Consider the following 12,409-nt stretch of genomic DNA (forward strand, 5'->3'; position numbering starts at 1 on the left):
TCTCTCCATTTTTCTCTCTCATCTCCTCCTATGACTACTTCAACTATGATTTACATGAAATTTACGAAACATTTTTAAAGTGTTTATTTAAGACACTGTACCTGTCCTCATAGAGAGTGTGGTCTAGTAGGGAAATAAGATACATACACAGTCCCAAATTCATCAAAGAGGCACAAAACCAGCACCTCTGAAGTACAGGGAAGGACTTAATTGAAAAAATTCTGTAGCACTCAGCTCTCCTTACAATCCAATTCTCAAAATCATACATTGCTACTGGAAAAATCATAGCTTTGACTATACAGACCTTTGTTGACAAGATAGTTTCTCTGCTTTTTTTAGTATGCTGTCCAGATTTGCCATAACTTTCCTTTCAAGGAGCAAGCATCTTTCAACTTCATGTCTGCAGTCACCACCTAGTGTTCTTTGAGCCCAAGAATATAAAATCTGACACTGCTTCCATTTCATTTCCCTCTACTTGCCAGAATGGGACCACCTGCCAAGATTTTAGTTTTATTGATATTAAGCTTCAAGTAAGCTTTTATACTCTCCTTTTTCACCCACATCAAGAGTCTTCTTAATTCCTCTTCACTTGCTGCCATCAGAGTGGTATCCTCTGCATATCTGAGGTTGTTAATATTTCTCCCCACAATCTTAATTCTGGCTTTCAATTTATCCAGCCTGGCATTTCACATGATGTACTCTGTATGTAAGTTAAATAAATAAGGTAACAATATACAGCCTGGTTGCACCCCTTTTCCAACTTTAAGAAAGTTTACACAACTTTTTATGTTCTGTTCTAAATGTTGCTTCTTGTCCCACATACTTGTTCCACTTACTTGTCCCTCAGGAGACAAGTAAGATGATCTGGCACTCTCATCTCCGCTTCTCCATAATCCAGTGAATGTTGGCAATTTGGTCTCTAGTTCCTCTGCCTCTGAAAACTAGCCTGCTGTTCTTATAATTCTCAGTTCCCATAATGCTGAAGCCTAGCTTGCAAAATCTTGAGCGTAACTTTGCTAGAGTGTCCCATGAGTGAAGCTGATCATTTGAACCTTCTTTGACACTGCCCTTCTTTAGAACTGGAATGTAAACTGATCATTTCCAATCCAATGGTCACTGCTGGGTTTCCCAAAAGTGCTGGTAACACTGAGTGCACCACTTTAACAGTATCTCTTTTAGGATTTTAAGTGGCTCAGCTGCAACTCCATCGCCTCCATCAGTCTTACTGTCAGCCTTAATGCTTCCTAAGATCCACTTGACTTCATTCTCCAGGATGTCTGGCTCTAGATCAATAACCACACCATCGTGACTACCTGTGATGTGAATATCTTCCTTGTATATTTCTTTTGTACATTCTTGCCACTCCTTCTATTTGTTAAGTCCCTACCATCTGTCTTCTATAGTGCCAATTTTTGCATGAAACTTTCTCTTTACATCTCTAATTTTCTCGTCTTTGCCATTCTACTGTTTTCTTCTATTTCTTTGCATTGTTCATTTAAGAAAACCCTCTTAACTCTCCTTGCTATTCTCTAAAATTCTGCCTTCAGTTGGATATATTTTTGCCTTTCACCTTTCCTTTTCATCTCCTTTTTTCTTCAGCTATTTATAAAACCTCGTCAGACAGCCATTTTGATTTCTTGCTCTTATTTTTCTTTAGAATGTTTTTGTGCTGCCTCTTAGATAGCACTGTAAACCTCTGTCCATTATTCTTTAGGCATTCTATCTACCAGATCTAATCCCTTAAATCTATTTATCACTTTCACTTCATATGAGGGATATTATTTAAGTCACACCTATATGATCTGATGGTTTTCCCTACTTTCTTCAATTTGTCTGAATTTTGCAATAAGAATCTCATGACTTGAGCCAGAGTCGGCTCCAGGTCTTGTTTTAAGGGCTTTTCTACCTCTGACTGCAAAGTATATTATCAATCTGATTTCTATTTTGACCATTTGGTGATGTTCATGTGTAGAGTTGCCTTCTGAGTTGCTGAAAAAGAGGAGTTTGCTCTGACCAATGAGATATCTTGACAAAACTCCAAGACCAAACTTGCTTGTTATTCCAATTATCCTTTGATATCTTACTTTAGCATTCCAATCCCCTATGATGAATGTGATATTTTTTTGGTGTTATTTCTAGAAGACGTTGTAGGTCTTCACAGAACTGATCATCTTTGGTCTTTCTGACATAAGTGACTAGAGCACAGACTTGTATTACTGTTATGCTAAACAGTCTGCGCTGGACTCAAACAGGTATCATTTTGTCTTTTATACTGACTATAAGGGCTACTCCATTTCCTCTAAGAAAGTCTTTCCCACAGTAATATATGTAGTAATCTTGAACTGAATTCATACATTTAAGTTCACTGACACCCAAGATGTTTATGTTTAATCTTTCCATTTCCTATATGATTCATAGATATTACAATCCAGGTACTTATGCAATAAATATTGATCTTTACAGCATCAGCCTTTCCTTTTGTCATCAGACACACCTACAGCTGAGCTACCTTTTAGCTTGGGTCAGCTGCTTCATTAGTACTGGAGCTACTTGCATTTGTCCTCCATTCTCTTCTAGTAGACTGGACACCTTCTAACCTCTTCCAAAGTCATTTCTTTTAGCATTTTAGTACTATCCATGATGTTTTCATGACAAAGATTCTGGAGTGGTTTACCATTTCCTTCCCCAGTGCATCACCTTTTGTCAGAACTCTCTACTATGGCCTGTCTGTCTTGGGTATCAGCACAGCACAGCTCATAGTTTCACACTGAACTGTGCAAGCCTCTCCATCACAAGGCAGTGATCCAGGGGTTTGGGGATGGGGTGCTTAAGTACTACACATAGGAATATGAATAATAATAGATACTAATGGTTTCTGAGAAGAGGATTGTCACATACATATTACATATATGACTAAGAATACTGGTTTGACCAAAATATGAAGGATGGGCACAGAAAATGAAGTGTTTTAGTATAAAGTTTAGGTTACTTGCCTCCAAAGTGGGGATCTAGCCTGACCTCAAGGGGTAGGTGATCAAATAACTGAAAAGAGTAGCCAATAAGGCAGTACTCCCTGAGAAGGTAGAAGAGGGAAATGCTAGAAAGTAATCATAGATGTGGTTGTGTTGGAAACAAGCCCTGTAACCAGGATGCAGAAGATGGCATCTTCAATATCTGATCAAGTGCTAAGCACTCCATGGATCTACTTCAGCCATCTTCATGCCCATTTCATTAAGGGAAATCTTCATGTGCTTTGGGTAGACATCACAATAACTTACCAACAAGTCTGAGGCCCATCCAAGATGATTTATCAAGGTGTGACAGCTGCACATGCTACCGTTCTTGGAGCCACAGGTAAAAGCTAAGTACCAGGTGTTCACCAAAAATAGATGAGCAGCCCTAAAAAGGACTCAACAAGTCCTTACACTAGAAATGCTAGTCCTCCTTGAAAACTCCATATAACTCATGGGTACAGTAAGACCCTCTAACGTGATATACAGGAGAGCCACACACTTTACTGAGAAAGATTTTTCTCTATCATCACAATGATCTATGCACAGATCATTTCCTTTACTGAATAAACAGAAAGTCATAAGGGCAGCAAGACCTATGAGAGTATAAAACAATAAATATATATGTTTGTATATATGTGTATATATATATATATATATATATATAAAACATATACATACATATGTATTTGTATATATGTATGCATATGTACATGTATATGTATCTTGACTTCTCTAGGATCTATCAATCTGGACCTCAGAAAAGAAAGGTGGTTTAGTTTTTAATGGTTCAATATTATTGGGCTGACAAACAAACCAGGCAGGGAGGTCTAAGAGCAGAAAGAAACAGGAAATCAAATCTCAAGAAACTGTCTTGAATATTGATCTTAATGTAACAATGTAACTAGGGCAAATCTGTCCATTTTTGGGGGGGGGGCACCTTTTCTATTCTGCTGGGGTACGAAACAGCAGCTACTGAAAGACTAGACAAAAAGACTTTAAGAAAACCTAGTAAATAAGAAAATTCTACTCTTAAGTAAAAAAATAAACAAATTTGTATTTTTAAAAGATTAACTTTACAAAAGCATGTCATCCTTCATTGCCGAAGAAGACCATGACATCAGAGAAATGATGACATGACTTGCACTTGACTTTGTTTTGAGTGAGTGAGGGATGTGCAGGTCACCAGCCTCACTTCTCCTCCAGAGCCAACTAATCCAGCGACCAAATATTCATCAGGATGACTGGAGATGACCCAGGATGAGGCAATTGGGGTTAAGTGACTTGCCCAAGGTCACACAGCTAGTGAGTGTCAAGTATCTGAGGTGAGATTTGAACTCAAGTTCTCCTGACTCCTGCACTGGTGCTCTATCCACTACACCACCTATCTGCCTCAACTTTAGAAAAAATGGATAACTAGATAGCACAGTAGATAGAGAACTAGGCTTGGAGTCAAGAGGTCCTGAGTTCAAATCCAGTGGCAGATACTTATTAGCTTTGTGACTCTAGGCAAGTCACTTAACTTCTTTCAGTCTCATTTGTAAAACGGTATAATAGTGCCTACTTTTCAGTGATTTTTAAAAGATAAAAATGAGATAATATTGAGGAAGTGCTAATAGTAACAATAACATTTATATATATGAATATATTTATATAAACCTTATATAAACAATAATATATATGTGCATGTATGTATATATATACAGATATGTATATATATATATATGTATATATATATATATATAAAAACCTTAAAGCATTATATAAATACTATTGTTACTATTATCCTGTACTACATCTGAATGTTTATATATCATTTGCCATGGCAGTGAAAGGAAAGTAAAAAGTAGGGAAGCTAAATTTCCCTTCTAAACACCGTTAGAAGCAGTGTCAAATGAAGTCCAATAAGAAATAAAAATAAAGTATTTACAAATTATAATATAAGATATGGTATATGACACATGATACAATATATAATAATCATTCTATTTAATAAAATAGAAGCCTAATGTTTCAGTGTCAGTTCAGTACTATGTAAAACAACCTTCCCCCCCACCCTTAACACCTTTGAGCTAAGCACAAGTGTTGTTCATTTTATCTGTCTCTTCAGTCTCCTCACACTGAACACATGCTATGCCATCCTCCTCCTCTCATTGGGGAGTTCCTCCAGGGGCTTTCATTTTGGGAAGGGGCTAAGGTCACTCAATCTCCATTCCCTAATCAGTTTGGCTTCAGACTTTCCAGACATCAATACCATTCCTGCTCCATCCCCACTCCCCACTTTTTTATTCCCTTCTGTAAATTGCATTCCCTCATTAGAATGTAAGTTCTTTGAGGGTGGAGGCAATCTTTTTCTTAATTGTATTCTCAACATTTAAAACAGTACCTGGTACACAGTAGAAGCAAATGCTTACTGACTAGTGATTCTACTCTGTACCATATTGCTTCTCAAGAACAAGTTTATACACTTTATGTTAAATATATTCTTCTAGAATTAATATATAGTTTATCTCCTGTTAGAGCTAGATGATTTGGCAATGATAATAGTAGTCTTCTGAGTGAAGACTCAGGGTCAAATGCATGTAATTCTCAGAATGTTAACAGAATTCTCAATAAATATTTCTTTATTGACTGGTAACTTAACAGAGCTTTGGAAATGCAACAAAAGGGTTTTAATTTAAGTCCTACCTTGCTATACCAATTGAGACAGGGTTGCACAACATCGGGATCATCAATGCCATTCAGTTCAACATACCAGATGCTAAAGTTAAAGCTGGGTCCCCAGGACAAGAGTGGAACTTAAAAGGAAAAAAAAGAGAAGGAAATATTTTAAAATTCATACATTCCAAATAGAGCACTATCAAATAACAAAAAAGGCCAATAGTATGAGTAATGCAGGAGCAACCTAAGACCTAGAGAATTGTCTATAGGAACTTCCTCCAATGATGTAGATTAGAGAGTAGATCACATCCAATCTATGACTTAGTAGATCAAACCTAGAGAGCTGCCTATGACATACAGAGGTGCAGTGTCTTGTTTGACTGACAAGACTGACAGAGCTAGTTAGTGTCCTGAGTGGAAATCTGAATCCAGATCTCCTGGACCCAATGAACATACTTTTTACTCCAGCACTCTACTATGTAGGCCTTACACTAAGAAACTAACTGTTAAGTTCAAGGAAAGATACATTTAACCAGGTGTTTTGGTGTTCTCCTGTATCTGAATTATAAAATGAACAATGTATAAAAGCCTAAGTAAAATGGTCACACCAATACCAACATGACAAGCAAAGATGCCTTAAAACAAACAAAGCTAATCCTAACAAATGACAAATACACAAGCCTAGAATGCCTTGTTCAATACCACAAGGGGCTGATTTTCGTTGAACATCAATTAAAGTTACAAGGATAAATGCATATTAACTTCAAATATTTACTCTATTTCATCATTTGTGCTTATAGTAGATTTAGGAATAGGCTGTATAAAAAACACACTGTCCATCACGTGCTTGGGTATTAGACCACATCTTCCTCTAAAATGTTAAAGATGGCAGTAAGACTACTTTTTAAGTCTGTTTCACAAAAATATACTCAATATAGAATGTGCCTCAAGTATGGAATGGAGGGAAGAATAATATCAGACAGCGAGAGACTTGAACTTCAAGTCAGAAAATAGGGGTTCTTTCTCTCATTTTAAGTTAACATGAAGATAGTCCAGGCCTTCATTAACATCCCCTGAACTAGTAAAATAGTCTTCAGGTCGATTTTCCCACTGCTCTAATCCAAACCTCACAGTGCTGCCAAACTAATTTTGCTTACAAGTATGTCTTGCCATATTTCCTTCCTTGCATCCTAACACCCACCAAAATCCCTTCCAAACATCAAATTAACAAATCAAATGGCCCTCCAATCAAATCAACAAACCAATACACTTTAATAGCTGTTGCAGGCACAGAAGATACTAAGATGAAAATGAAACAGCTCCTGACCTCAAGGAATTTTTCTTACATTACATTAGATTAAAAAAGGCAACATGTATCTACAAAATATATGTAAAATAAGCACAGAAAACTGGGAGGAATGGCATCAGCAGTGTGGGCGGGGAGGGTGGAATCAAGAAATGTTTTGGGTTTCAGTTTGTTTTCAGCTGAGTTGTTTTCAGTTCAATGCTTCAGTTGAGTTTTGAAGGAAACAACAAATTTTAAGAAGCATAAGTGAAAAGGGAATGAAGTCTAGGCACAAGGGAGTCAATACAAAATATACAGAGATGAGAAGTGGTGAAAGCTGGAAGGGCAGATTAGCTGGATCTTAGAGTGCATAGAGGTCTGTATAATAATGGTAAAAAAGTAGGCTGGAGTCGGGTGAAAAGATTTAAATGACAAGGAGGACAGTTTCCATCTGATACTATTTGCAATAAGGAAAAACTGGAGCCTAGGGGGAAGTGTGATTAGATCTGTACTTTAGGAAAATCACTTTTGTAAAGGAACAGGAGAGTAGAACATACTTGAGGCAAGAAGCCTCAAGGAGGCAGATACAATAGTTAAGGCACAACATGATAAAAGCCTGAACCAGAGTGGTAACCAGAACAGCTGAGAAAAGGGATGAAAGATACTGTTGTGGTAGAACAGATATGATACAACCAGCCGGCTGAATATACTAGATTTAGGGAGTGAAAACTCAAGAATAACTTAACATGCTTAAAAGAATTCCACTCTAGGATCGCACACACATTAGACTCTGTATTCTTGAGTAAGTCACTTAATTTTTCTGGGTCTAAGCTTCCACATCTGTAAAATGGTAATAAACTACCAAGTATAGTCCAGAGAGTCAAGAAAACTGCGTTTGAATCTTCGCATTTCCTATTTACTACAAGATGACTATAGGTAAATCATATAACCTCTCTTGGTGTCAATTTCTTTATTTTTAAAATAAAGAAGTTGAGCTGTTAGATCTTTAAGATTCTATTCTTAACTTTAAATCCTATGAACCTTTGGATACTTAAGATAGTTCTGGGTCCTCTTCTCAATCAGCTCCTATAGGTTTATTTATCATTACTACGCCAAGTGACTGCCAAAAAAATATAGCCAGCTCTAATGTCTCCTTAGTGCCAGTCCTTCCATCACCAACTGCCCATTGGTTATTTTAAACTGACTGTCCCATTTACCATGTCCTTTCAGTCATGTCCAACTATTCCTGATCCCCTTTGGGGTTCTCTTGGCAAAGACACTGGAATGGTTTACCATTTCCTTCTCCAGCTCATTTTACAGATGAGGTGAGGCCAACATGGTTAAGTGACTTGGCCAGGATCACACAGCCAGTATCTGAGACCAGATTTGAACTCAGGTCTTCTCCATTTCACATGCTTAATTCACTGCAGCACTTAGCTGCCCCCAAATGTCCCAGAGACATTTCAAATTTACCATGTCCAAAATAGAACTCACTATCTTTCTTTAAGAACCCCTAATTTCTGTACTTCTGTACTAATTTCCGTAATTTCATCATCCTTCCAAGCTTCACAACCTGCGAGTTAACCTTCATTCTTCACTCTCACATTGCTCCTCCCCAGCCAATCAACTGCTAAGATCTGTTCATTCTATCTCCATAGTATCTTTTAAATCCCTTTTCTCATACCAAAACTCCTCTCATTCAGGACCCCATCAACTCTCACCTGAACTACTGTAAAAAATCTCTTAACTGGGCTCCCTGTATCCAGTCTCTTCTTTCATGAATTCATTATCCAAATAGTTATCAAAATTTATATTCCTAAAGCAATGGTCATTCTTTCTGCTCAAATAATGGTTTTCTTCTGCCTACAAGATAAAATACAAACTTCTCTGTTTAGCACCTTTTTTAAACCTACCTTCTGCTCCCCTTTACACACTATGTTTCAGCTACCTAAGATTTCCATTTCCCATCTCTGCATCTTTATGGCAGTGGTACCTCACAAGGACAGTTCTGACCTGTCCAGTTGCTGGTATCTTTCCTCCTGCCACGTAACAAAAATTACTTTGTATTACACCATGTAAATATCTCTGCCCTCAAAAAACTTATGTTTGGCCCAAGGAAGGGGAAGAGATACATACATAGTTAAGTTTAAAATATCCTAAAAACTGGGTATCTGAGGGCAAGGATCAATTTATTTGTGTCCTTCTATCTCCAGTGTCAGTCACGTAAGTGAAGCTTGTGGAATGAATGAACAAATTCATAGCACAGAGTTGGGGTAACATGTTATATAAAATTGAGTTGTCTTATTATCAGTAATTAATATCCAGAACTGTTGATTTCAACTATGCTTAAACATCATTTATATTTTTTTAAAACAGCATCCTGAATTCTAAAAGGGGTTATGGGCATATAAGGACATGACATGAATAGGATCCCTCTGATAGGAAAGAAAAAGGCAATGGGAGGAAAAAATGGGTCAGTTCTTTGAAGATCACTGCTGCCTCAAGTAGGAAGCATGGAGGATGGAAAAGGTAGAAAGTGAAATAAGTATGTAACCAATCAGGCACCGACCTGTACAGCACATTTATAAATCCACTGTTTATTATTTGGAAACTGCCTGTGATGAATTTGAAAGACTGATCACATATCTGGTCTCATTTCATTAACACACGGTGAAACAAATGGAAAACCCAGAGACAGAGCTTCTGGGTAATAATCAATTTACTAATTAAGTTAGTCAGCAATCAATAAATTGATGTTCAGTGGTTTCTCTCGGTAACCAAAGACAGAGAATTCCCTTGACAAGTGAAAATTAACCCTACTGAAGGACATTTAGCAAGGAGGTGGGCTAAAAGTTTTCAGCCTCTCCTGCTAAGAATGTGGCTTAATCATGAGACTTAGCAGTCTCCAGCAATCTGGATGGGGAATCCATCTCCTGTCCACTCTGGTTGGTTTTCTCCTTCATGAGCTGGATCACCTTAAACTCTAACGGAGGGGTACAAAGACAGGGGTTCCTTTCCCTAGGGTAAGGACTTGCCCAGACTGGATTCTACTTATACTCTTAACAGAAGTTAGGTCTCCTAGTTGGGTGGGTTCCACCCAAAATTGACCAGCATGTTCCTTGAGGACTGAGAGTAATCTCATCAATCATATTCTTCAGAGACTGACTTTAACAAGAGCTGGACCTTAATGAGGAAATAGGATAAAATCCTGGGTTTCAGATTAGTAACTGGCAATTAACAATAGTACGATAATTTCTCTCATAGAATTTTATTTCATTGAACAAAAGCTAAATTATCACTGAATTTCTAACTTTTTTTTAAAAAATAAGACTTTTAATACCAATTATAGTCAAGCAAGAAGCCCATCAGCCAGAGTAATACAGATCCCATAAATCTGAAACACAATGATCACAATCTGCAGAACTTGCATGAATGGAACAAAAAATTAATGAAGAGTTTGAAATTTATCAGCACAGGTAGAAGACAATGGGAAGAGTCTGGGTATCAGAATCAGAAAATCAGGGCTGGAACTGCAGGTCAGTAACTTAAGAGTTGTGAGATCTTGAATTCAAAACTCTCTCAACATCTTTCCTCATCAAAAAATGGGGACATTACTCGTACTCACCAACTTATAAAGCTGTTGTGAGGAAAACTGTTTACAAATTGCATAGTACTATATAAACGAGTTGCTATTTCAGAAAGCAAAAGGTTACTCTTGGTGCATGAATCCTCATGTAATTGAGAATCAATTGTATTAGGGTATGGCATTATAATTTTGTTCTTATTTAAGTGTATTCTTGGAAAAATTGCTTATTAAAAGTAAGTTAGCAAATGAAGCTCTAGGAAAGAGGTGAAAAGATATAATTCCTTTCCTTCTTAGCAGGGATTTTTTTCAGGGATGTGAAATATTGTATATATTGTCAGCATAGCTGATGCACTGGTTGGATTTTCCTGAACTCCCTTCTTATGCCTCTTTCTTTTAAAATCTTTGTTACAATGTATGGTTCAAGGGGTATGACTATGAGGGAGGGACATATTAGAAATGAAGATGATATAAAAACAAAAGAGTTCAATAAAAATAACATTAGAAAAGTTATCCTATCATCTAGGATGATTTCAAGAAGCAAAATGAAACTGACTGCATTAGAAACAAAAAATTGGTCCATTACTTTCTAAATATCTATATTCAACTGAGTAAATATGTAGGTACTTATTTCCTTTCCTTGCCAAAGTAACCCAGGTTATATGAATTCAGGTTTTCCCCTGAACATTCTGCCTTATTTTTCCTACACTACATGGTCTTTTTTTTCCCTACTTCCCATCTAACTGCAGATTAAGCAATTCTAAAAGCCAAAGGTTTCTACCAGAAGTAAATTATAAAGTCAATTTCCTCTGCCTAGTTCCAAGATGATTAAAAAAAAAAAAAAAAAAAAAAAAGGATGTCCAGGGATAGCCAAATCCCTAGAGAAAATGCTGTATCAACAAAGATCACAGAGATACCAAAACCTCAGTGCCCCCAGAGGACAGCATCCTCCAAGAAGACTTTTAGTAGCACAAAGCTAGTCAATAGTTCAAATAAACTCTGCACTGTGACAGATACCAACTTTGACACTAGCATGGTGACACAATATTTTAATCTGACGAGCAACACTTTCACTTTACCCTTGAAACAATGTGAACTGACAAAATAGGGCAGCAAAGTCAGTTAGAGAAAAAATACAAAAGAGAAAAAAGGAGTTGATCCATTTTTCCATTTTACCTGACAAAGTCCAAACTTGCCTTCTGTTTCTCGGAGGGAAATCCATCTCTGGTCTCCATGAGTTGGCACTGGTCATCCTCTCTATGAGATACACTGCCTCCTCATCTCTGCCTCGCAGAATCTCTCACTTCAAGATACTCAATTATCTCCTTCTACATAAAGTCTTTCCTGACCTCAAACTTCTCAGCCTTTCTTCTCTACTTTGTATTTCTATTGCATATAACTATAAACGTACATATTGTCTCTGCCAATATAACATATACTCCTTGAGAGTAGGGACTGTTAACATTTTTTGAATTTTTATCTTTAGCACCCAGCACACTAACTACCTTGGTCTATTGCAAGCAGTTTCAACTCATATTCTTGGTCCTTTCCCAGTCCACCCAAGCCACTGCTAGTGCCTTCTTCTCAGAAATTACCATCCTCCTATTGTTTGTGTCTATCTTCTAAGTAACCAGTTATATACTTTCTCTCCCCAATCAGAATGCGAGCTCCTTGAGAGAACAGGCTATTTTTACCTTTCTTTGTATCCCCAGTGCTTTAAATAGTTTCTGGTACAAAATAAGCACTTAATAAATACTTGCTAGTATATATTCAACTCAACACAACAGAATGTACACTGTCTTGTTTGTCTATGTCCTTTCCTGAATTTCCTTTTATTCACTGCTATGTATTTTTAATTTTTTAAATGAA

General features: G+C 37.0%; 1 protein-coding gene across 2 annotated transcripts in view; it reads right to left on the reverse strand.

The window, feature by feature from the left end:
* MKLN1 (muskelin 1) overlaps positions 1 to 12,409 on the reverse strand; it is a 244,633-nt gene that overhangs the window by 152,939 nt on the left and 79,285 nt on the right. For both annotated transcript variants that reach the window (XM_072650124.1, XM_072650123.1), the window contains exon 5: positions 5,700 to 5,809. In XM_072650124.1, the coding sequence (XP_072506225.1) occupies positions 5,700 to 5,809 (110 nt within the window). The remainder of the gene's footprint in view (positions 1 to 5,699; positions 5,810 to 12,409) is intronic.

The sequence above is a fragment of the Notamacropus eugenii genome, chromosome 3 (assembly GCF_028372415.1).
Source record: "Notamacropus eugenii isolate mMacEug1 chromosome 3, mMacEug1.pri_v2, whole genome shotgun sequence".
Taxonomy (NCBI): domain Eukaryota; kingdom Metazoa; phylum Chordata; class Mammalia; order Diprotodontia; family Macropodidae; genus Notamacropus; species Notamacropus eugenii.